A 25,885-nucleotide genomic window follows, 5' to 3' on the forward strand; every position below is an offset into this window, starting at 1 on the left:
TTTCTGTGATGTTCTGCAGATGCCTTCAGCTCTTGTTTCATGTGTTTACAGAAGTATTGAAAAGACAGCTTTAAAGTAAGAGATTTAAGCCTCAAAAGGGAAAAAGGCACGTGGTGAATCTGGGTGAAAAAAGTCATGAGCTGCAAACCTGCTGCCAAACTGCTGCCCTGGGTTTGGGTGATTTACCCACAAAGTTAAACAGGACAGGAAGGGGCTTGGCAGTACAATCACTCCTTTTGCATGGTGTTAGCACATCATAACCCATCAGTCTGGACTTCTGCACATCCACGGTCTCCTATTTACATTATATGGAAGGAAGGAATTCTCTGTGAGGGTGGGCAGGCTCTGGCACAGGGTGCCCAGAGCAGCTGTGGCTGCCCCTGAATCCCTGGAAGTGTCCAAGGCCAGGTTGGATGGGCTTGGAGCAGCCTGGGATGGTGGAAGGTGTCCCTGCCCATTGCAGGGGGGTTGGAACCAAATGAACTTTAGGGTCCCTGCAAACCCAAGCCATTCTGGGATTTTTTGTTGCTGATCAGAGCTTCCAATTTAAAGCATTGAAATTGAAAACAACTGAAAACCAAAGGGAGCTTAAACTTTAAAATGTTCATGCATGTTCTTATGCTTCTAAGCTCTAGAACTTTAGAAGTGCCTAATGGGTGCTAATTGCCCTTCCTACAAGGTCATTATTCATTTGGGAAGGGGGTTGCTTTTGTTGTGTAAAACAAGAAAATGAAACTCCTGAATTGTCCCATCTGATGAGGAAATTAAATGTACACAGAGGCATTCAAATCAAGCAAATCAGGTGGAATAAATCAGGCCGCACAGTTGTGCAAGGGTCAGTTTTGCCAATCCCCCAAAGTTTGCCCCAAATACTTAATTAGAAACAACCAAGATTTTTCACTCCCTTAACGATTTATATGGAGTTATTTCATACCCACTGCTAGCAACTCGCCTGCAGCCAGGAGGGAATTTTGGATAAGCTGATGTTCCCGCTGGTTCTCTGCAGTCCGGCGATGAAGTTGAGCTCGGCCAAGGCAGGTGAGGGAGCAGCCGCTTGGGATGCGCACCACGCTGGGAGCCGGGCACCCTAAAAAATTCCCATAAAACAACCTAAAATGGCCCCGGCCGGGCTCCGAGGGGTCGGGGCGGGGCGGGGCCGGGCCGGGCCGGGCCGGGCCGGGCCGGGCAATCCCATCCCATCCCATCCCGTCCCGCAGGTGGGCGCGGTGCCTCATTAGCGGCTCCTCATTAGCGGCGGCCGCGCGCAGCGCCTCGCGCCTCGCCCGCGTCTCCCCGCCCGCCTCAGCCGCCCCGGCCGGGAAGATGCACAAAGGCTCCAAGAAGTACTTCGGGCAAAAGTCCTTCAGCGAGGTGGCCATGGACGATTACCTGGGCAGCCTGGGGCTCTACCGCAAGATGACGGCTAAGGACGCTTCCTGCCTCTTCCGAGCCGTCTCGGAGCAGGTGCGCAGCCTGGGGCAGCCGGGGCGCCTCAGGCCCGGAGCGGGCTGGGGGTGAGGGTGGGCCGGGGGTGCTCCTGGAGACCCGGCCGGGGGCCCAGAGCGAGGGCACGGCAGCGGGGATGGCGGGGAAAGTGTGGGGCTGGGTGGGGATGGCCGTGGGGCTGGGTGGGGATGGCCGTGGGATGGCTGTGGGGTTAGGGAGGGATGGCCGTGGGGCTAGGTGGGGATGGCTGTGAGGATGGCCGTGGGGCTAGGTGGGGATGGCTGTGACCGGCTCCAGGCACTTGAGCCCCCCTCAGCCTGAGGTGCCCCCCAGACTCTGTCCTGCCCCCGTCGTGGTGGCGTTAAGGTGGAGAATTTATGCCTAACAAGTTAAACTCTTGACGCTTTCTCTTCTATTACCGTTGTTTTCCCAGCTGTTCTCATCTCAAATTCATCACGCGGAAGTCAGGAGAGCTTGTGTCGCGTTCATGAGGCAGCACCAGTCTAGGTTTGAATCCGTGAGTACCGTGTGTTGTGTGAGCTGGGTGCGTGTGGTTGGGAAGGGGCCGTGGTGAGAACACGATGGTTTGTCGTGCCTGAAAAACCAGAGAAATGACAGGGTGCCTGCTTCTTTATGTTGCGTTGCAGTTGCACAACTTTTATTTGACTTCATTTCTGAAGTTCCTGAAAACAAGCAAGTTACTAAAACCTACGCAGCGTGTAGGGCAAGTTATTTGTGTAGTGTATTCTCTGTGGAGTGACCATTGCAGAGTTCAGTAGGTGGGAAATGTGAAGGATTTTGGAGCAAGAAATTAATACTGAGAGATGTCAGGAAATTCTGGAATAATTGCATAGACTCATGGAGTTTTGAAGTGGGTTTTTTGGTTGGTTTTGTCTGTGCATTGTGGGTTTGTAGGGTATTGTTGTGGTTTTGGAGTTTTTGTTTGCTTGTTTTCCCTGTAATCGCATTTAAGTGGTCCATCTAATCTAGGGAGGACTTGAATATTACTTAGACTCATGTCCTTAATTTTTTTTTTTTAGAATCTCTTGGTATTCTCACATTGATACCCCAAATCATTCCTATGCTTTGCCCCCTCCAAATTAACAACTGGTAGCTGCTAAGTACTGTTTAGGTTTAATTTTAATTTGGCTTTCTAACTGCATACGTTTTTATATTTTTCTTCTTTGTTTCATTAAAAGTATGTGGAAGGCTCGTTTGAGAAGTACCTAGAACGTCTAGGAGATCCAAAGGTAAGCCTGATCTAAGACTTGCTAAGAGATTTAAATTTGAAGAGACTAGAACAGGAAGGTGTTTAGGTAGTTATTTAAAATGTGGTTATTTGAGTTTGTGGGGTTGTTTTAGTCCCAAATCTTGGGGAATTAATTGCATAAGTAATACTAAGGGTTTGTACTGAATAAATTGTATACAATCTCAGTTTTAGTGGGGAATTTGCATGGGTGCAAAGGAGCAATTTCTGCAGGCTGGAAAGTAAAATCTTATTAATAAATGTAGTTCTCTAAGAAGAAAAAAAGCAAAATATGTGGAGTGTACCTTAAATGAAATGTATGTCAGGCTTTACAATCCCCTGCTTCTTCCTTTGCCATTCAAACTTCTAGTTCTTTAGTCTTTAACCAATCATCTTGGTGAATGCAGCAGTTTCTGAAATAAATGGCAGTTTTAAAAAATTATTTAAGGTGATATGTTGGAGCAGCTCTGGCAGCAGCTCAGTCTTACTGATTTTGGCAGTTGTGGCCAGCCCTTATAGCCAGACTCCTTTTATTTCACTCTCACCCAAATCCTTACAGCTCAGCTTTCACTGCATTATTGCTTTAACAAACTGGTGAGTTTGAATCTGTATTTTAATAGTACAGAATTTTAATACTACAGAAATGTAGAATATAGTTGTTGATGTTTAGATGTCTCTGCTATCTCACATGATCTCAATCTTGCATAGGAAAGTGCTGGCCAGCTGGAAATAAGTGCTTTATCAATGATGTACAAGTAAGTGCCTCTTTCTTAAGGTTTGCTTTGTTTTGCACTTGGTGTGGAGGTTCTGAACTTTGTGTGTTTGTCACTGAGAGATGAGTGTGTGAAACATGATGAGAAATGCTTCCCTGAAAAACTTAATTAACTAACATGTAAATGGGACCATCACAGCACCTATTCTAATGGGGATTAAAGGCAGGGTTGCTTTCCAGAGATGCTTGTTTTTTATCTTTTTGTTGATATTAAATTTGAATGCCAAATGTTTGCTTTTAGTGGCTGAAGCGTGGAAAATGGGGAAAACCAAGGAGCTGTGTGCAGTGGAAACCCTGTGTGGTAGTTATTGGTGTGACTAAAACTCATGTAGGTGTTCCTGAAAGCTCCAGAAGTGAGGAGCATCTTTCCTACCTGTGTGTAAACGCTGCTATTTATGTCATAGGTGACACAGACCTGTGCAGGTGCTGCTGTCTGTAAAAAGCAGTCTGGCTCTCTAGTGGTAGAAAATAGAAGCCTCCTTTTGTAGCAATACTAAAGGAATAACTGAAGTTTAGTAAGAATGACTAGCTCCTTGCACTTTTGCAGGGTGTTTAAGTGACTTAGACTGAATTGTCTCAGTGTTTGAGCACCCTTCTGTAAGCAGAAGTACTTAACTTAATCTGTGAGTAAATATCATGGTCTTTCACAGATAATTTTTGTTTTCCCCTCAAGATAGGTTTGGTCATCTTGCTTTATGGTAGCATTCATTTATCAGGAAAAGTTCTTTGCTTGATTTTACTGTAAACCAACAGCTCTAAACTGCTCCCTGGAAACTTCTTCATAAGCTGGTTCTGCTGAAGGTGTGCTCTTGCAAATTTTGTTTTCCCTCTGCTTACCTAGGCAAGACTTTATTGTGTACCGGTACCCCGGGAAGCCACCCACACGTGCTACAGACAATGGCTTTGAAGACAAGGTCAGTAGAAGTGAAGGCAGTTTCCTTCTGTTCCCCTGCCAGTCTGTTTTCTTACTTTTCCTGGAGCTGGATGAGTTGTGCATTTTTTTTTTTTCCCCTGAAGAGGTGAAGCTACTGAGATGGGATGACTGTAACAAACAGATTGATTTTTGTAACCTACAAACTGATCCCAGTTGAGAGTGGGAGCTATTGGAACAGCTTATCTACATCAGAACTACGGCTGGGGGCAAGAGGGAGGAGCAGAAAGGACAAATATTCTGTATTACCTTGCATCTGACCCCTCTGGTGCTTTCTGGAGCTGTGTAGATGTGGGTGCACAATGATGTGGCTGCTTCAGGCGTGATGCCAGTGAAGCTGCTGTGGTGTGGATTTCAGTGTGGGCTGCCACATTTGCCAAGGTGGCCAGTGTGCTCTGAACCTGTGCTGCTGCAGCTGTTGCTGATCTGTTGATGAGCATTGCTGTCTTCATTTACATGTGCTTCTTTCTTCTTCTGCACAGTTTCCTGTGTAGCTTAATTTAAATCCAAAACGAGCTGAGTTTAAAAATCAAACAGCATGGTCTAAATGCGTGTTTGCCCTCCAAGGCTTTCCCACCAGAGCTCTCATTAAGTGTTGCAAGCTGTCTGTCATTACACTGTGAGTTCAGGCAGCAGCTCCTTCTGGTGTTGCTCCTCCTCACCACGAGAGGAGAGCTTGTGTTGGCAGAACACACAGAATTGAGTCCTGGCAACTCTGCTCCCTCTGGGAGCTGCTTTTCTGGGAAGCATCGTTGCTGGCAGTGTGCTGACAGCTGCCTCAGGGCTTCTGCCTGTTGTAGTTGCCTGTGGTTGTGTGCCAAGAAGTTTGGTGGGACATGTTTCGTGGTGTGTCAATGCATGTGTTGCTGAAAGCATCTCTTCTGTTTCTTAAAAGCAAGGTTTTAAGGGCTAGAGAAGTAAATTCTCTTCTAGCCTTTCAGGCAGAGAAGGATGAAATGTGCCTTTCACACTTGATACAGTATGTCTTGGGGGTGCTGCACTCAGTGAGTTGTATTTATTTCACCTCTTGAGCAAATGGTGATCTTGGAAACAACCTGTTTCAAGTTCAGTACAGCAGGATGTACAGGTGGTTTTTTTTTCTTTGTATCATATCAAGACTTTATGTAGATTTCAGTTTTGAACTGATGCTACAGCTTTTTCATTATTTTATGAAGAATATTTACTGTTTTCTTGATGAGTTGATGTCCACTGTAGAATAAAAGGATATCAGAATTTGGGGTTACATCATTCCAGCCTTAAAACCTTATTTTATTTTTATTTTCCCAGATTTTACTGTGTTGTTCCGGTAACGGCCATTATGACTCTGTGTACACAAAACAATTTCAGGAAAATGCTGCCATTTGCCAGGGTAAACTTGAAATCATTTTTCTGTGGAAGAGAAGTGTGTTTCCATTTGTTTAGAGGCAGGTTTCAGTTTTCAGGGGTGGGGAGAAGAGAGATGAAAGCTCACTTATGAGTCTATGCATAAAAATATACCATTTTTTTTACCTATTAAGTGGGTGTTGGACCAAATGACTTCCAGAGGTCCCTTATTCCCAGCTGAGTCACTCTATCATGCTTTCCTTAACTACATTTGATGTCACTGCTGCCTTGTAACAGTAGATAGTATCTGAAGATCTGCCTGCCTTGAAAACAGCAGGTGTTCTTCTGGATCTCGTATTATTGAGCTTTGTGTTGGTTTGTTCAGCTGTATTATATGAGATCCTCTACAAAGATGTGTTTGGCATGGATGAGGAAGAATTAAGGTCTGCAGTTGAGGTGTTTCGAAGTGGATCCAAGAAGAACAGAAACAGTGCTCCTGTAGGAAGTGAGGATGCAAACTTTGGTTGTCTCCATGAAAAAGTGCCCAGAAATCCATCAGAAAAGAGGTAGTATGCTGGGAAGGGGATCTGGTAAGAAGGAAGAAAAAAAAAAAAAGCCTTAAACCTTGCAGAGGACAAATTTTCCAAGTTTCTGTGAATTTTTCTGGAATAGTAACTCTTCTTTTCCTATGTTATGACACATACACAAAGCTGCAGTATATAGTGGAACAGAGTGTGCTTTCCTTGGAGCTGGAAGTGTCACATAATTGAATATCCTCTGCTGCAGGCTGTGTTATAGTTGTGTGTTACTCTGTAAAATGACAGCTTATTTGTAAGTAAAATTGCTCCTTATTCATTAGAGCTTTTTTATTTTTTTAGTGAGAACTTATTACTCTTGTAAGCCTCCATAGCTCTGAAAGGCTTGAGAGCAGCCTCTGAATGCTTGCAGACAGCATTGATTTGATGGTACCTGCTACAGAGTGTCTTGTTTTACTTGACAATGCAAGAATTCAATCAGTGGGATCACCTGCATCCTGTCCTAATGCCAGCAGTAGTCCTCCTTAGGGGTGGACTTTGGAACAAGCAAAGGTCAAGTTCATAAAGCTTGGAAAAGGCTTGTCCTGCACTGCATTGCATCTTGCTGGTGTTTAAGGCTAAACATGCCACTTGATGGCACCATGGTGCTTTTTCAGGTTGTATGAACAGTTGGTGATATTAATGCTAGCTAGAAATTGTGTGTTGTAGCTCTTTGTAATCTTGTTTTCAATTTTTTAGGCTGGATGACTGGGAAGGCAATGATGCTGACAATCCACAGGAAACCAAGTTCAAGCAAGGCATTGAAGAACAAAAGGTTTTGCAATTTGGGGAAAATTCCATGTGGTTTGCTTTTGGATTTTTTTTCTTTGTATAATGTTAGCCTTGTTAGGGCTAAATCCTCTTTATCACTTTCTAAAAATGTGTTTTTTGGCAAGTGGGTGGCTTATTTCTTCCATCTACTTGTCTTTTGATTTTACCCTGGAGTTTCTCTTAAATTGGAAATGCTCTTTTCCCTTCTGAAATTCTCTAGTTCTTCTCTAGCTGATTTTTATTTCCCCCAAAAGATGGAGCTTAGCAGATGTTTCCTGATTTGCTGGGTTTTTTTCCCCTGAATGGGGTTTAAATTAGTTCACTTTTGTCTTGACCATAGTATAAATTGCTTCAGAATACTTTTAGAAACTCTACAGAAGTAGAGTTTTCAGATGAAACTGAAATTCTCACCAACTTTTGAAGCTGTGGCTTCATTGGTCTGGCTGACTTCGATTTTTTTTTTTTTTTTTTTGAGTACAGAGCCTGCCAAGTGTTACTCTTGAGCCTGTTCTGCTTTCCAGAGTCAGTTTGCTCAGCACCTGAATGCCTGGATCTGTTTTCATACTCTTGAGTTTTAGTTTTTAGGGATATTCAGTGGAAGTGAAAATTTTGGAAAATAGTATCTGTACTTTTTTTTAATGGTGCACAGATGCTGGCAGGATAGAAGCTGTGCTGAAGACATGAAATGCACTTAATGCTCCATTCCAATTCTGCTTTTAGCCTCCAGAAAATCCTCCAAAGATGCCTGTTCCTTATAAAGTGCTGAAGGCACTGGACTCTACTATCTATCGAAATGTGGAGTTTGATGTTTGGCTGGACAGCAGAAAAGGTATCTTTGGAAAGGGGAAAGCCAAAAAACCCTTCCTGTAGTAGGCTTAGCATTAAATTTATGAATCTGAGTCCTGTCACCTGTTTACTCACAAGTGAAATGTGAGAGACACAGGTGAACCCAGCAGATAGGCAGGACATGTTCTTGGTTTCCTGTCTGGCATTCAAAGTACAAAATACCCAGCTTGTGATACTGTATAATGGTACAAGGTAGCTAAAAATCTGATCTCTGCTACTTATTGACTGTACACAGGAAATAGGAGGATTCAAAGCAGAGCACAGAACTGTTGCCATTCTGTTGTATTGGAAAGCATTCAAAGTATTTGTTACAGCATGTGTGCAAAGACTTCTTTTTAGAGCATGATTTTGGCCTCAGAATTGTATAATAATGAAGATCTCAAATTTAGCATTGAGATCTGTCAGATGAGTTTTTCTCCTGCCTCCCAGCCCTCCTGGGCTTGAACATTCTGTAGAGATTTCAGTTCTTGTGGCTTGAGAAAGGCTAGCTGCTTTTTGGCATTCACAGTGGCTGATCTGTAAAGCAAGAAGTTACCAAGAAAGATAAGTTTTTAAGTGATACTTGATGTCTGACCCAAAGTGCTTTGCATGCTGAAGAACTCCAGCATTTCACCACTGCATAATCAGTAATGAGGATCATTAAAATTCTTGGAACAGAGTGTGGTAACCAATTATCTGTGTAGAATACTGACATGCAGAGAAGCCAGGCAAGGAACAGAGGTAAAAAAAGCTGAAATCTAACAGCAAGGAGAGTTAAGGCAATGTTAGCTTTTCAGGGATGGCATTTCTTGTTTGCCAAGTGCCTCTGGGACTCTGGCAAGATAAGAGATGTCCAACATTCTTAATTCCAGGGTTTGTATGAAACGCAGGATTAGCTCTGTGCCCCCACAGAAGCTGCAGTGTTACAGTAGTGCTGCTTGCTGCATTATCTGGCTGTTAATGTCTCATGTGACATATAATCTATTGTAAGAACATCTAGAGTTACTCCACTGTTACTATGGGGAATGTTCAGGTGTGCACAGGAAGTATTTAACTCAATTGGCCCATAAATTATAGTTGGGTGCTGTCATGAAGTGTGTATAGGATATGTGAAGAAAGAATAGTAGCTTAAAGGCTTTTTCCCTCCTTTTATATATTTATCTATTCATTTATTTTTAGAGCTTCAAAAAACTGACTACATGGTGTTTGCTGGGAGACAATACTATTTAGGAGACAAGTGTCAGGTTAGTACTCAAAGGAGACCCAGTTATGCTAAACTGTTAGAACTACTTTAAATGGTCTGTGATAAACCATGAAATCATTTGATTTCATTGGATTTTCTGACACTTTTCTCATTCTCATTTCCCTGTAGATGTTCTTTTAAATGTAATTTCTTTCTAAAATCCACCCTTAGACTTGGTGGTGTGATAGCAAAGCAGTTTAAGGATTCAGTTCAAACCAGTCATCCACATTGTCTGAGTGTGGAAGTTTCAAGCAGAGCTCAAAATACACTGGGGGTGCATTTGATGTCGTTGTCTTTAGATTTTTCACTTGGGCTAAGCAACAATTCTGGATAGTCTTATAAAAATATTTTGCTACTTCACTGTTGAGAAAGATAACATAAAAAGGGAGGAGCTAAAAAGAGAGGAGTAGAATGATCTGGACAGGAGATGCTGAAAGGAAGGTCAATTTTCTTTGAATTCTGATGTCATATATAGTGAGGATGTATTTTTTTATCACTCTTTAAGGTAGTGCTAATGGTTCACTCAGTTGTTTCTCACTGAGCAGAGCTTTCCTTTTCCTACTTTGTCTTCTATTCTCCTCAAGTTCTTAAGCAGCAGTCTTCCTTGGAGCTTATCTGCTGGCACAGGGGATAAAAATAAGTTAGGGAGCAGGTACCTTGCCTCTCAGTTGCTCACAAGACTGATTTTACTTCTTTTTGTCCTCCCTGAAGTTAGTACAGTGCTCCTTATTCTGGTTGCAGTGTTGAAGAAGTATTTTGAGACTCCTGGGCCAGCTCAGTAACATGGGGCATGCTAGGAGCAGCCTTTGCTTTTAGTGGTTTGTGGACAGTATTCTGATGCAGTTTGGGGTTTTTTTAGAGCTTCCCTTGTTCTCTCTCCAGGTGTGTCTGGAACCAGGAGAGAAGTATTACAATGCTCATATCCAGGAAGTTGGACAGGAGAGCAACACACTGACTGTATTTGTTGAGGAGCTGGCAGAAAAGTAAGCAGTCTGGTGATGACTTCAAGTTTAAATTCTTTCTGGTTGAGGGGTTTGATTTTCCTCTTGGATTTCTAATGACCAAAATCATTATTGTAATGCTTTCTGTGAAATCTTGCTGCTCTTCCTTCACTGGAATGTAAAAGTGATCTTGGCAGTTTGGATTTAATTCACAGAGAGCAAATTGCCCTCTGCTGTTTGGTTTCTCTGGAGTTTTTATGTTGTACCCAAGCAACGAAATAATTGGCACTTCTGGAGAATCTAATCACTTTCTCCCCCTTGCTGTTCAATCATTCACCCTCCTGCAAAGCTGGGATTGACAGCTTCCTGCAAAAATGCTGTGTTGTCCCATGCTTTTGGATGTACCTCTGGAGGCACATAAATGCAGGCAGGGGAGAGAGACTTGACCCAGAAAGTAAATAGTGTTCAAATTAAAGCCTTGCCTTTTCTAATTAACAACTATCAGTAGTGTATGCTTGATCCAGAGAAACAGATTATTTATTTTCACAAACTATTTTCCTCTGTCTTGGTGTTACTTCAGCTTATGTTGTTGTGCAGAGTATATCCCTGGGGCACTGCTAAGGTGGCTGTCCTTCCTGCAGGCACACAGTTCCTCTGGCAAACTTAAAGCCAGTGTCACAAGTGGCTCCTGTCCTTGCTTGGAATGTGGCTCCCAACAGAAGAGGAGGAACTTACCAGAAAGTAACAGGTGGACACTTCTCAGGAATAGGTTTGTACAAGGCTTCCAGAAGCATTCCATCCCTGGGGAAGTAGGGGAGGTGCTCATGACAGTTGTAGCTGTTGCAGCCTGGATAGTGGAAGGGACTTAATTCACCCTGTGATGTAAAACTTGGCCACTGCAGGGGTTTGATGGAAAGTTATCTTTCAGACAGTGATGAATTTGCCTTTGCAGAAGAGTAAATCCATTGAAATACAGAGTAAATTTGGTATTGCTCAAAATTGCCCAGAACAAATTTACCAACTAGAACCATCTAAAAGACATGTCAGTGAAACAGAGAGCTTGTCTGATCTGGAATTAGCAGAAATGCATGGATGGACCAGGGCTTCCTCAGTCACTTAAATATGGTTTCAATTTCATTTGGAGGAGTTGGGTGGGTTTTTTACTTTAATAAATAAATGCAGCCTGCATAGAGAGATTTTAACACTGAGTAGTGGTTGGATCAGTTGAAGCTGGGAAGGTGCTCCCATGTCAGATGCTTGTGTCCTCATCATGTAGAATTCCTGCTTGATCCTTTTAAAGAAAGGTCTGAAGTTTCCATATTTATAATGCACTTTTTCTGTACTAGGCCACTAGGCTTTCTTTTCTATGGCTTCAAATATTAATTCTTCTCTTTATCATTTGAGACCCTAGCTCAGGTTTAAGGTGTAAATCTCTTTTCTGTCCTCAATGGAAACTGCAGAAATGGACATGAAAACACGGAAGAGGATGCTCAAGAAGGTCCGTGGCAAGGAAGTGTTCATGGCTGTGGCTTACAGCAGGGGCCAGCCGGTGCTGCCCCCCCGGCTGCAGCACAGTGCTCCCTCAGGGCGCTTCCCTGCCATCCACTGCTCGCAGGGAGGGGCAGCCATGGCACCCTACAAACCCTATCACCAGCAGAACCCTCCCAGGCACCACCGCGACTCCGCCATGCTGAGGTAGGGGGCTTTGGAAGCACCAGTTGGCCTCTTGTTTTGTGTTCATTCCTGCTGCAGACTGCTCAGGAGGGAGTTTGTGCTGTTCAGGTAAAACTGCAGCTGAGGGGCACTTCCTGAGAATTGCAGCTTAGACTCAGGGGATCTGCCTGGTTATAGACAGGCACAGCATGCTTGGCCCTCAAATAGCATTTTACCCCAGCCCAGGGAAGAGAGGCTGTCAGAGCTGTAACAGCTTCTCCTGCATGTCCTTGTGATTGACAACAAACTTCTTCCACCAAAAAATGCTCTACCCAGCACTGGGGAGGAGGATGGTGGGGTGTGAGTTGCCTGTTTGCAGCAGAGTGTGAAAGAGCAGGTTTCTTGTGGCTGTACAGAAAGAACTGAGTTACAGTTGAGAGGAATGTTGGATTTGTCTTTACAAATCAGCTGTGGATCTGCTAGCAGATAAAACTAGCAATGAGAGATAAACAATGGGATGGATCCATTGGTTGATGAATGGAAAGAGATATTTGCCTTTATAAACTGTAGGTTTGCTGAGAAATGAAATTGGATATTGAAAGATGAAAGAAGCAATGGGGAAAAACTATGAATTCTGTAAGATTTAAAAATTAAAAGGGAGGGTTGTACATCAGAGAGGAATCTCAGGTATCAGTGTTTGGGAAGTCTGCACCTCTCAAGTACCTCAGCAATGGGGAAAGAGAGAGGGAAATGCATCCAGGAAATGAGGATAAAAAGGAGGCTGCATCCTCCAAAAATTTGAGACCCCATGGCCTCTCCCTTTATTGGAATAAAGCAAAAAGGACTCCTCTGTCTCCTCCTCTGTCTCCTTTTTGGACATGAACCTCTGGTGTTTGTGGGTTAATTTTCCTGCCAGAAGGAAGCAGGTGACATGCAGGTGGTGGTGACTGTGCCCCGCTCTCTGTTCCCCCAGCTCGTACAGCCGCAGCCGCCGCCCGCTGCAGTGTGGGAGCAAGGAGTGCCACTATGGCTTTGTGACAGGGGCTGCAGAGGAGCCCCAGGGGCCAGAAGGAGCTGTAACCTTCTGTGAGATTGAAGGAGATGATGACCCTGCTTTCCCTGCTCTGCCTGTGAGTTATGAACAAAGGGTAAGCTGAAGCCTCTCATGCAGAGAGGAGGAAACTAATGCACAGTGATTCTTAACCAAAAAAAGCTGTTGTATATTTAGGTATTCTTGGAGTGAGATTTAGCAGTGACTGCATTTCTGATAATAGAAGACTGAAATTAGTCTAGTTCTGTAAAACCTACTTGAAACCTCAGTTTTTCTAGATACTCCTTTTCTTTGTATCATCTGTAGCAACACTTGTTTTCCTTTAAGCATATTTTCATAAACATAATAATGTTTCTCCTTTCTATTGCAGTTTGAAAACAAAATCTTTTCCTCCTGTGCATGTCTGTCTAGCTCTGAATATTGTGGGAGAAAGCTTTTCACTTGTTTGCCACACTATAATTTATCATTTGGGTAGCAAAATTCAGAAACTGGATAGTGATAGCCTGGATTTTTTCCTTTGAATTGGTAGTTGTGATGTTTTGGATTAACATGTTGTTCCTGACACAGTTTCTTTTGCTACAGAAACAAGAAAAAATTACAAACCTAGACTTTTCTTAAAGCAGTATTTTGTTGAGTTACAGATTAAGTGGCAAAGTGTATTCTTAAAGTTTAAAATGCCTTTTTTTTTCCCCTTTATTTAGAATCTAAACCTAGTCCAAAGTTGGGTGTACTAAAAAAGTTAAATTTATACATAAGTATCTGAATAGGGAAACAGACTTTTAAAAAAAAACCCTGGTATGTTTGAATTTTTTTGCTGTGTTGAAGCAGTGAACTTAACTAATGTTAGACTTGTATTTAAATGAGGGAGAGAGAATGTGCTTAGGGCTGTTTTAGAACCAGTCAATTTTTCTTTGCTCTGATGTACTAGATCTGTAATCTTTGCTCTGATTTTTTTTCCTCTGAGAGTGCCAAGGAATAAGGACACATTATCCTGCAATTTCTTTTTTCCAGCATGAAATCAATACAGCTCAGTGGCTTTTTCTCCCCCTTTGCTAGACTTGCCTGCAGCTCCTAATGAATAGGTTTTCATGTTCATTCAGTGACTTTATTGTCTATGCCAAAGCTTTTTCTCTGTCTCTTCCTTGTCTTGTTTACTGAAGGAATGTGACATTTCCTGGGGAAAGATGCATCTCACAGAGGACTCTGCCATGCTGCTGAGGCCTGGTGGGAGAATCTTCTGACTTGCCACCTCTGCTTCAACCTTGGGAATCTTTCAAGCCTCTCTGAGCCTTTTATCGATCTCGTAGTCACCAGTGTCTTCTGAGGAGAGTTTTGAGTGTCACCTTAGCCATCACAAAAGAGTGAATCAGCTTCTTTCACTGGAGCATCTCAATCCTTATTCCTCCTTCAGAGAACTGATCCTGTAAATTGGGGTGCAGCTAAAGATTTCACTGCACTGATTCCAGTGCAGCAGCAAAGGGCATGTAAAACACTGAAGGAATGCTGTGGGTGATTTTTTTGGGGTGTGCTGCTCTCTGAAATAGTCAGTGTGGGTCAGCCTAGTGCACACAGTGCTGTCTGTGCCAACAGCCACCTTTTGCTTCCACTAGTTGTGACTAAGGATGATCTTTCTCCTTGGTGATCAGTGTTTGGCTGAAGTGATGTGCTGCTGGTGTGGGGGGAATGCTCTAGAACGAGGAATGCATGAGTACATGCTGGGGGTAGCAGCCTTGTCTGGGATCTGCTCCCTCCTTTGCAGCTTTGTTAGAGCTTGGGATAAAGCTGCCTGAGTTCTGGGAGGGAGCAGCTTCACTGCATGCCATAGGACAATGGTAAAGTTTCTAAATTGCCTTAAGAGTGCAAGGCAGAACAGAAGGAGAAGGGAAGAAATGTTTGTTGCATTGGAATGGACACACAGATGATGCTTCTAGAAAGCTTTGGCTGCAGCAAGCTGGGCCTGCCATCCCATTTCTGTGTGTCTGTCTATAGAGCATGGAAAGGTTCTAAATCATTTCTAACTTTGCTTTTCAGAGCCACAGTAGCCCTGCTCCCATTGTCCATGGTCCAGGGACATTTTGGGTAGCAAGGAGAAATCCAAACTCTGTTCCATCTAACAAGCAGACCTTAAGTGCCTTGGAGGAGGAGGAAGAAGCAAGTGAAAATGGTGAGTTCTTAAAGTATTGATGGGGGAAAAATTAAGATCTTGTCAATGTACTTCTCATTGTCAAAAGTAGGTTCCTTAATCTTCTACAGGAGACAAAGTGAGATGATATTGAAAGGAGTTTATTAAGGGATGCACTGAAATGTAATTCAGTAACTCCAACTTTAAGCTTTTTTATTCCCCCCCTCCTTTGTTGGTTTTTTTTCCTCTGAATCAAAACTTTGTATTCTCTCTCCCTTGTAGGGAAATTTCATGAGGAATATATCTATGCATCTCCAGGTAAGTAAAAGTTTAGTCTTTACTGGTAGAACATTTGATGAATGTAATACACTCAATTATGAGCTTTTTATAGATTTCTGAAGGATTAGATTTAACTGATCTCTTTTCAATTTTTTTTTGCCTGTGTCCTCCAGATCCCAACTGTGAAACTGTAACAGTGTTTAGTTCAGCAGAACCTACAGCAAACTTGGTAAGTTTTATTCAGACTGTTCAGATTTGACATCCTTGAGGTATGTGGAATTCATGGAAACTATCCTTGGATGCATAATAGGCCAGAGACTTAATAAAAGAAGTGAAATTAGCATTCTTTAATATATTCACCATTCTTTTCCTCCCTGAATGGTGAGGTTTTTATCTGAGTCTGCAAGTGCAGTCTGAATTGCATGGGATACATTGATGATTTTCCACCTTTTCTTCTGCAAAGAGAGAATGTGAATTTGAGTACTGCTTACTTTTCTTTATCTGCTCCAGACAGCACTTGCTTTTATTAGGCCACCTTTCAGGTTATATTCCAGTTAATCTTAGTCCTCTATGGGACTGGAGAGATCTCACCTGTGACAGAATTTATCTTGGAATTTTTGAATTTTTTTTACTTGAAATGAAATCATTAGTCACCTGCTGCTCCACAGTGTGTGTGAAAGCAGTCCTGAACATGCCAGAATCAAACTGTGTTTAACTGAGCTACAAAAGACACTCTGGGTGTATAGTCCATAAATTGAAAAATAAAAAATAGGAGTGTGGTGTGTGTGCCTTGTGGCTTTTTTTGCCACTGAAATGGACCATGCTTTGCTTTGGAATCCCTTCAGGAAGAAGGGCCAGTCTCGATGGCACCTCAAGATGAAGTGGCTTCTTACAGCTATCCCCAGCAGGTAGTGTCTGGTCCTCTGAGCTGTATCTCACACTTCATTGTGCTGGCCCTGCAGAGAGGTAACCACTCTGCTTGGACTGTGACAGTTTGTGGGACCCCTCACAACCTCTGGTAGCAGAGAATGCAATTCCCTGCAGATACAAGCAAAACAGAAGATGCCTTGCAGGTGTCTGCAGCTCTAAACTGGTATTTTCAAGCCAGTTTCTAGAGAGTTTGGATAGTGCCTTTACAGTTAGGATTTACAAGATGCATTTGTGTGAAGTGAGCATTTTTGAAGTGTGTGGTATTTTCATAGTCTTTGTCAAAGCCAGTTGCAGAGGCAGACTGTTGAATACTCTTGACTCTTTTCCCAGGTGTTGGTGAACTCTGCAACAGTTTCCACCTCCACAGATGTTTATACTGCTCCAGCTACAGGTCTCTCTTCAAATTCTGCTGCCACCACTCCAGCCAGTGTCATAACAGCAGCTCCCCCACAAACAGCAGTTCAGCCTGTCCTAGTATCTCCCTTTTCTGTGGGGAGGCCAGGTAGAGTGTACAGACTGCAGCTGTAGACTTGGATTTCCAAGTTTTCAGTTACATTTTCCCCTCCCTTCCTCCCCCATCCAAAACAAGTGTTAAAAGGCTTTTAAAAAGTGGCACTTGCTTTGGTTTAAAATTCTGTAGTTATAACTTGGCTGCTGATTTCTTATTTTGAAGGGACTGTTGCACCTGAATTTTTATGGGAATTGGAAATCTGTTTGGGGTTCCTCCCTTGCCACCTTTTAACCATTAATGCCAAGTGTTTGCTAGAAAATCCTTTTTGGAAAGCAGAAGTTCAGTGCAGCTCCCTTCATTCACCTCCCTTTTCCTACAGCTAATTTTCCTCTTGAGTTGAGGTAGCAAGCCTCTAGAACACAATCACTGCCAGGAGAGTCATGGGCTGGGGTGTTTCAGTTCATTTTTGTCACCCTTTGTTTCTTCTGTGCAAAGAGATCAGGTTTGTGGATAGTCACAGGGGGCACTCTCTACCTGTAAAAACTGTACCTGCTTTATTCTTGGAAAATAGCGATTATGAAAGAGTTATTTTCCTTCTTGCAAAGAGCACTTCTGTCTTCTATGACTTTTCATTTAGCATCTAAAGAATCCCTACCTTCCATTCTGTTCAGTTCTGTCTCACTTCTCTTTTTGTTTTTTTCTACTCTGCATAAGAGTTTAGTCAGCAGGGTTCTCAAAGCTGTCTGCTCACTGGTGCCAACCTGCTGCTGTGTTAGAGATGTGAGCCACCTAAATGAATATTTAACAGTTGTCTGTCCAGAAGATTTTTGTCCTAATCCGTCTCAAACCTTTCCTGGTTTTTTTGTGGGCTTACTGTCACTTCTGAGGACTTGAAGTAATTAGTTTGTCTGTTTTTTCTTACATAACTGTCTGTCCTAGAAGTCTGGCCTGCCTTCTCATATAAAGAAATTACTGAAAAATACTTTTTTCCTTTAACTGGGAATAATACAGCTGGCAGGTAGAAGTGCAGTTAAGGCTTGAGAGATTGAAACCTTCCCATCTAGTTTTAAAACTTCTTCTGGGCACCTTTCAAAGTGACTGCTGAACAGAGTTGTGTTAGAGTCTGTATTTAGGGGCACTGAGGTGTCAAAGTACGTACTGAATTGTGTAACTTAACACCTCACTTGTTTGATATACCATGACAAAGTTGACTTTTTGGGTGACATTTGTTTCCTTCCAATTGTAGCAGTTTCTTCGGTGCCATTCCCAATTTATTCAGCTCCTCTTCCCCCAGTGAGTGAGGTGGGAGAAGCCAGTGCTGTTCTTCCAGCTTATTCTTGTGATCCCAGTGGCAGTGATTTGCCTCGAGGTAATGATGATGTTTTGTATTTTTACTCCTGCTGCTCTCCAGCACACTTCTGACTTGTGTTCTCCTTGGAAGCTTAACAGAACACCAAGTGAGAATACATAGTGAGAAGAAATGGCTCTCTGCAACTTGCAGGAAGTGAGAAATAATGTTATAGATACTTATGCTAAAACATTTTCTTTCCCTGTTTTGAACAGAAAGCTTGTATCTGACTCAAATATGTGATTATTGCAGCTCTAGACAGCACCTTAAATAAATGAAAGCCCAGGGAGAGGGTGCTAGTTGTTTGTGGCAGAGTAATCACTTTTCTGATAACTGATTAAAATAAGAATTGTGTATTTGTAAGTTGTGCTGTTGCACAGTTCAGTGAGGCATTTTGGTTGTTTTCTTTTATGGCTCCAATCTGTAATTCCATGGTATTACAAACCAGGGCTGAAGTGTGGGGTCAGCTTGTTCCTTGGGTGTGTAGCTTTGTCACACACAATGCCATCAACTGGGACAGTGTCTAAGGTCCACATCAGCTGATCAGCAGTGAGGGTGCTGAGACCAAGCCTGCAGCTCTCACAGTGCTGCTGCTCTGCTCTCCTGTGCCCTCAAATCCAACATCTGTTCATGTTGGCTGTTCTGGTTCCCTTTCCCTGCTGTGGTACCATCCCTCTGATCCCATGCACACAGAGTTTCCCAGCTGCAGCTGAATGCCCTGAACTGAGGCTTTCCCCACTTGGGAGAATGGGGTGTCAAGTGTTCTGACAAGATCTGGAGTGGATGTGGATTAATAACCTCTGCAGACCCTGCCTGGAGCTCTTCAGCTGAGTCAATCCACATCATATTGCCCCTGTCCTCCTTGGCACAGAGTGTAGGAATTGTGAACATTGCTAGTTAATAATATTGCATGTAGCATTTATACACTGCTGGAGTATAATCTGTGTGGCCTTTAAGAAACCCAGCAGGTTTGGAGTAGGGCAGGGTGGGTGTGCTTGATCTGGAGTTCTGTGTGCTTTGCTAAAGATTAGGCCTGGTATAAATAGGGAGCAGTGTTTGGCAGCAGACTGGAGACCTGGACCTAGGAAGAAAACCTGCTGTGGGCTCCAGCATTACTTATCTGTATTTATCTCAGTTTTCATAGTGTCTTGTATCTTGTTTTAATGGCATTTAGGACTTACCACGTGTGTTGATTAACACAGTGACCCATGTGCCCTGCCCTTGCCTGGTGCCTTGTATTTGTAGGAGCTGTTGATAAAAACCTGTTTGAAATTACTGTGTTCCAGAAACACTGTTCAGTACTGGCCAGAACTTCCCCAACAGCACAGTAAAAACTGTCAGGAGATGAGATTTTTATCAGGAGTCAACATGGTCTTTATATTTTCATGTCAGGTTGGGCAACTTTTTTTGGCTTAGCTGTTGCTTCTTAAGGTTGTCACGTTTTACTGAAGGTGGACATGACTTCCAGACATCTAAAAGAGGAATATAAACAAAAACTGATCTTCTGCTGTACTAGCTTCTGTTCCATCATTTCACAGATGTTGGTATTTCCAGTGTCAGTTTGTCACTTCATTCTCCCAGCAGTTCCTTTGTACTCTTATTGCTGCTATGGAAGCAGCTGTTTCATTCAGCTCTTGTGCTTGCTTTGCATAGATTTGCATAAACAATTAAAGAGCAAAATTGGGTTTTTTAAAAAAACACCAACTTTCTCCAGATGTAGATGGAATTTCAGCTATATACTGAAAAGTTTGTATTAGTAAAAATACTCCAAAGGCTTACACAATTTTACTGGCTGTGGTCAGTGTTACAACCAGACCACCAACACTTCCAGGACTAAGGATCTGTGTGCATTTCCTAAAACAGCTGCATGGATTGTTGCCCTGATGGATGGGCTGAACAGTAGAAGAACTGAGAATTGGCAGCAGGGACAGAGGAACAAATCCTTGTGCATTTTTAAATTGTGGTTTGCTTTGCTGATGCCCTTGCCTTCCTGCAGCAAAACACCACAAAGTGCCACAGAGAGCAGGACTGGGAAAGGGTGGGAGATGGGTGGACAGGGAAGTGCTGTGGAGCCTGGTCTAGGGCAGGGTGGGTGTTAGTGAAGATGGAATGTGGTAACTCTGGAGGTGTTGCTGAGTTGAATCCCTTAGTGACTCCTTTTGAGTTGTCTCCCTGCTTTCCCTTGGCTCTAGTACAGCTGGGAGCTCCAAGTCTGTGCTTTTCCAAATCTTGCTCTTCCTGAGCCTTCAAAGCAAATCTGTATTGAAATTTAAGGAACCAATTTTTCTCATGCACAGTTCCAGAGCTGCATCATGGGATTAAACACACACTTTATTTTTTCTTTTTTTTTTTTTTCTCCCTTTCAGTGGGTCAACTTCAAAGGTTTAAAACTGCTTCACATTTTTTGGGCAGTTGAAAATGTGTTTCCACACAGTTCAAAACCCTGTTGCTTTTGGAGAGAGGTTTCAAAGTTCCTTCACACACCTGGGACTGTTTCTCAGAATATCATTTACTTGGCTGGGGACAAATGGTTCAGTAGAGGGAAGACTGAAGTAAAAGACTGCAAGAAAGCTGGGAACTGAGCACCCTTGTGAGGAAGGAATATATTCTTTATTCCTGCCTCCACTGAGCTTAGTGTAACAGTTGGGGGACCCCAAAATTTGGTGAGAAGGTCTTAGGATTGCTCTCTGTTAAGTCCTAATTGCTTAGACAGTGGAGACTTGTAAAAAACCCTGAGTTATCACTTGAGTAATCAAGATTAATAAACGAAAATTAAAGTTAATGTAATCATTGAATTAAATAATTAGTCAGAAAATGCTCTGCCACTGCACAAAAGTCTAACTGGATTTAGTTAAAAAAATAAAACTAGTTTAACAACTGTTTATATTCAAGGTACATTCTTTACCCTTGAAATTTTAAAGAAAAGGTAGTGCTGAAATACTGCTATTCATTAAGTAAGAATAACTTCAAATAAGATGTTCCTAATGTAAGTTGCTTTTGCTTCTTGGTTTATATTCCTCTGCTCCTTAATGTCCTGTCCTTTAATTTCAGATACAAAGGTCTTGCGGTATTATTTTAATATGGGATTGCAAGTAAGTGCTTTTAAAATGAGTATAGCAAATTGCCTGTAAAAAACTGCTGGGTACTGATGTATTCAAAGCTTTCAAGTGTCCTAAATGTGCATTCTGTGCACTGGGCTAATAATATGGATGGACTTTCTTGGTGGAGATTAAAGCCTGGCTCAGAAAGTGAAGTTCTACCTCAAAATGTGAAGTACACCATATTAATTGTTTTACTGTGGGTTCTGGTGGTGGTGTTCTGGTTTGGTTTTTTGCTAAATTTTTGGGGGGATTTTGATGGTGGATAAATATTCTTTTTATGAAGAAAAGGGAAGAACCATTCTTAGGAGTTTGTGTATGTAGACAAGACATCAAAGACCGCTTAGAGATGTGTGGATGGAGTCTCCTAGGATTTGTGCAGCTCAGCTCAGACTGGTTAGCACCACTTCTCTGTGAAATTTGCTCTGCTGAAGCATTCTCTGTAGCAGTAGTTACGTGCAGTGTCAGTGCTGCTGCTTAGGGAAGTAAAAAAAAGACTGTGAGCTCCTTCAGCTGAAGAAATGGGAAAAATCTCTGAATATTATAAAGCTAATAAGTGGGAATCCTCTTCCTCTGTGAAGGCTTTTGACACAGCAGTGTGTCAGGTACTGCAGCATCTTTTCTGGTAGGGTCTGTTGGTTTGATGGGGTTTTTTGTTTGTGTCTTAAAGGACTGGGGAAGAAAAAAATTCACTTTTTCTAAATTTAGATCTGAGAGTAGCCATGATTTGGAGGAGGGCTGGAGAGTGTGTGCCTGTTTGCATGACCATGTTTTCTCTTTTCCTGCAAGTATTGCCATCAGAGCTGTTGGCCTTCCATGATGTACATGCAGCCAGTGCTGCCTCCATCTCCAGTGGAAGTTTACCCAGCCTATGCTGAGCCAGCTCCTGTCCTGGATCAGTCAGTGCCTCAGCTCTTCCCTGATGCTGGGCAAGCTGAAGTCCACCAGGTTCCCTTGGAGGCATCAGCAAATGGTTTGTATTTGAGTAATGCTGTGTTCACAAAAAGACCATCAATGTGGCTGAAGTGTGTAAATGTACTTCTTGTTCTGTTTTTTTTTTTTTAAGGTAACTTCCAAAACACAGAACCTCCACCCCTGTCCTATGGGCCAGTGTATTACCCAGTGGTATCAGACCCCTTCAACCAGCAGCCTCTGCCTGGCTTTGACTCTGTGGTTCCTGCCTATCACTACATTGGGACTTGGCATCCAGTAAATCCTCCCCATGGAAACTCCCCACCAGTGGCCAAGGCTGGGAGCTCAGGAGCACCACCCCAGGTCGGCTACATGGCCTCCCCCAACCCTGCACCTCCTGATGCACCTCAGGGAATGTAAATCTGGGAGCTGGAGCCTCCTGCTTGGATTCTTGGTTCTTGTTTGCCAGCTCTTGTTAATATTGTTTTGTAAAGGTCATCCTCTTAGAGTTGAGTCAGTTGATCAAACTGTGTTCAAATGTCACGTTTCTCTTTAGGTTTGTGCTACTGATAGATGACAAGGTGTTGCTTTAGTTGATTAGGAGAGCATAGGAGAAAAGTAGTGCAGGGAACAGCTTGGATGTGAGTAGAGGAAGTCTGTGAGAAAACACGCTGTGACTAAAGGCATGTTGTGTGTGTCTGAGGGCTTGCACTGAACACACCTGGTTCTTGCTGAGGCACTGAATCAGGCTGTCATCACAACTCAGGTAAACACTGGGCACTGGGTCATTAGAGGGATGATAATGTTTAAAATAAGTTTACTTCTGATTTTGCAAAACAAAGCTGCTTTGCTTCTAGTAGTTACATATTTGTCATAGCTGTATTTCTTCTGTCTGACTTCATAGTGCATAGGTTTCATGGCTGTGAAAAGTGTAAGAATGTTTTGATCTGTTGTACATTGTTGTATATTTGTAAGATTTGTTTTGTGAAAGTTGTTGCACATACGGTGGTGGCCATGGTGGTTAATTTGCACTGACAGCACAAAATAAAAGCATTAAACACATGAAAATGAGTGGTCATTTATCACTGGCAGGTAATGTTCCTGATAATTAGCTATCCCACAGCCTGGACTGAAGAAATGCACTTGTGTGGGACAAGGTTGATCCAGCCTTCTGTGAGAAAGCAGCAAAAGCTTTCAGCATGGAAGTGGAAGTAGAATAATTCCTGGTAATTGCACCTTTTCCCTTCTAAACTCAGGCACAACATGCTTGGCCCTCAAATACTATTCTACACAAATTGAAATTGGCTCTATTGGTCCACTCTGTTAGGTGATTTTTTTTTTTATTTAAATAATTTTTCCTTTGTAGGTGGTGGTAAAAAGGGGATTAAGTGCAGAACTGGGAGGAGAAAAAAATTGTAGTTCCTTTGGTATCCCTTTTAAGTAACCCTGGAAACAAAGCCATAGTAGGAAAAAGTGACTGGTTACATTTTTGTCTTAAATTTGCAGCACTGTTGGTGTTGATAATGTAACTCTGTAGGGGGAGGGCTGCAAGCTCAGCTCTTGGTTTGTCTTCTGCAATTTCTAATTGCTGTACATTTAATTTGGCAATTTAATAATGGCTTTTCAAGATGGAGCAGCCAGGTAAAAAGTCAAAGTGGGATGAAAATGACCCCTGAATAGCTAATTTGTTTTTAAAACAAAACATTTACACAAAAGTTCTATTAAATAATGGGTGACCTTTGTTTCTGCCTCTGGAGGAGCACTTGACTTCCACAGACATTTTTTGAAGAAAATACTATGAGAGTTTTTTCTCTGAAATAGCGTTCACTAGCTTAACCTCTTAAAGGAACTAGTAAAGCTTGTGATTTATTTTAAGGACTTTAAAGTGGCACTTACCTAATAGAGTCTCTGTGCTGGACTCATGGAGTGTGTTTCCACCTGTCTCAGGTGCCATCTGCCATATCCCAAGCAGTTTCTGTCAAGCACTGAAGGGAATGGAATATCTGCCCTTTCAGGCTTTGGCTGAATTCTGCCTCCTTTCTTCCTCTGTCACTGAGACAGCTTTGCTTTTTTTCTACACATGGGTATCAGCACAGCATTGGTGTTTTGTCTTTTGGGATTAGTCTGGAAGTCAATTTTTTTTTAATTGAAAAAGCTGGTAATTCTCAAAGTCCTGGTTTTTTGGCTTTGCATACCCATCTAGGACCTGGATTATTCACCACTAGCCATGGCTACTTTGGCCTTACTGGCCATTTTGATACACATGAAAATTACTTTAATTGATATAATAACATGTCACATGTGGCCAGTGAACTTATTTATGGGTTTGATATACAGAAGTACCTCTGTGACTTGTTTTATGTATTTCTTGCCAGGGCTTTTAAGCCTCAAAATCAGCTTTTTGAGCTAGTAAGTAGTGGCTGTGGGGAGCAGGGTAGCAGTGTGTCCTGGAGCTGATGAATGCTCTCCATGGATAGGAAATGCCATCTCTTTATTAAGAGCAAAAGAGCTCAGAGTGGTACAGAAATTCAAGTGATTGCTGGAGTCTTTTATTTCCATTGTTTCCCAGAGTTGTGTTGCAGTACAACAGCTCTGCAGCACTTTTCTGAAACAGCTGCCAAAAAAGCCACAGCTGTGCCTGAACCACAGCTGACCTGCTTTGTGCTTCAGCCCTTTCCTCAGCTGGAGATGCCAGCTCTGGCTGCAGCCTCCCTGTACTGACAGTTTTCCTGGGGCTTGGGTTGAGAGGCTTGACATGTTTTTGGTTGGGGTTTATGCATATTCCAAGATGTGGGCTCAGGGTCTTTTTCTGGTGTCAGCCTGGTGCTTTTCCAGACCCCTTTGGCACATGTCTTAGTATCATTATTTTAATTTGATTATTATTGTTACAGTTTGGTGCCAGACCAGTGCTCTGGGTTTTTCATGCCTAGCAGAATTGCTGTGAATGGGGATATTGGGATATAGTTTGAAGCCATAACCATATTTTATCTTTAGTTAGAAGAATGAAAAAAATCCATGAGTATTGATTTCTATTTGGAATTTTTTTTTTCTGCAGATCGATGTTTGTAAGGTTTTTTTGTTCTTTATTGGACTTCCTGAATTGTGTTGCCTAATGGTAAATTTTTAAAGCAAAGATTTGATCCTGGAATGTGGAGGGTTTTCTTTGGGTTGTGTGTTTTGGGTTGGTTGGTTGGATTTTTTTGTGGATGGCTTTTTAACCTTGAAGAGGGAGAACAGAAGAGTCCAGCCTTGTTTTCACTAGTCATGCTTGCCACCTCCTTTCCTTCACTGTGTTTTTATATATGAAAGGCAGAGGCTTAAATTAAATCTACACCTGAAAGCTGTGCAGGCTTTGTGAACTTTGAGCACCATGGAGTGCCCTCCCTCCAGGTGAGCCCCAGAGCCAAACCTCTCCTTAGTGACAGAGGACATGGCCCAAGCTGTGCCAGGAGAGGCTCAGGCTGTGTATCAGGGAGAATTCCTTCATGGAAAAGGTTGTTAAACTTTGCAATGAACTGCCCAGGGAGGTGTAGAGTCACCATCCCTGCAGGTGTCCAAGGAACACCTGGATGTGGTGCTGGGTGACAAAGTGGGGATCACTCACAGCTTGGACTTTGAGGACTTTTCCATCCTGAATGTGTAAAGGTGGTAACTGCACCACTGAATTATTTTCTTCTCTCTGTTCACTCAGTCAGAAGCTCTTTTTTTACAGCACAAAAAGCTGGAGTCCATCCTGAATGGTTCTGTGGTTCTGAACCTGCAGGGTGAACAAAGCACTGACCAACCCTTTGGGCTGTGGCTTCTCCTGGGAGTGTTTCAGTCTGAGGGGCTGCAAACCTTGCTGCCCTGCCTGCAGCAGGCTCCAGCCTGTGTCTGCTGTGTGATGCCAACCCCAGAGAGGCTCTGTCACCTCAGCACCCCCCAGGGCACTGCCAGCCCCAAGCCTGGTGTGTGTCACCCCCAGGGCT

General features: G+C 42.8%; 1 protein-coding gene across 1 annotated transcript; it reads left to right on the forward strand.

Annotated features, from left to right (window-relative positions):
* Positions 1-1,323: 1,323 nt before the first annotated feature.
* Positions 1,324-22,952, forward strand: LOC117002994 (putative bifunctional UDP-N-acetylglucosamine transferase and deubiquitinase ALG13). The gene is made up of 22 exons (XM_042779726.1): positions 1,324-1,464; positions 1,880-1,963; positions 2,646-2,696; positions 3,401-3,447; positions 4,306-4,378; positions 5,683-5,764; positions 6,104-6,284; positions 6,993-7,068; positions 7,785-7,893; positions 9,069-9,133; positions 10,015-10,115; positions 10,715-10,842; positions 11,534-11,768; positions 12,700-12,874; positions 14,809-14,941; positions 15,182-15,217; positions 15,352-15,407; positions 16,439-16,610; positions 17,806-17,928; positions 20,959-20,999; positions 21,795-21,978; positions 22,072-22,952. The coding sequence occupies exons 1-22, from the start codon at positions 1,324-1,326 to the stop codon at positions 22,335-22,337; spliced, it is 2,559 nt and encodes an 852-aa protein (XP_042635660.1). The 3' UTR covers positions 22,338-22,952.
* Positions 22,953-25,885: the final 2,933 nt, after the last annotated feature.

Source organism: Catharus ustulatus, chromosome 14 (assembly GCF_009819885.2).
Source record: "Catharus ustulatus isolate bCatUst1 chromosome 14, bCatUst1.pri.v2, whole genome shotgun sequence".
In the NCBI taxonomy this organism is placed as follows: Eukaryota; Metazoa; Chordata; class Aves; order Passeriformes; family Turdidae; genus Catharus; species Catharus ustulatus.

Bases quoted from the DNA above. Each gene is read 5' to 3' on its own strand.
- LOC117002994 (XM_042779726.1), top strand. From the start codon at position 1,324: ATGCACAAAGGCTCCAAGAAGTACTTCGGGCAAAAGTCCTTCAGCGAG. The intron at 10,843-11,533 runs GTTTGTACAAGG...TGGAAACTGCAG, and splicing joins TGGACACTTCTCAGGAATAG to AAATGGACATGAAAACACGG. The intron at 21,979-22,071 runs GTTTGTATTTGA...TTTTTTTTTAAG, and splicing joins CTTGGAGGCATCAGCAAATG to GTAACTTCCAAAACACAGAA.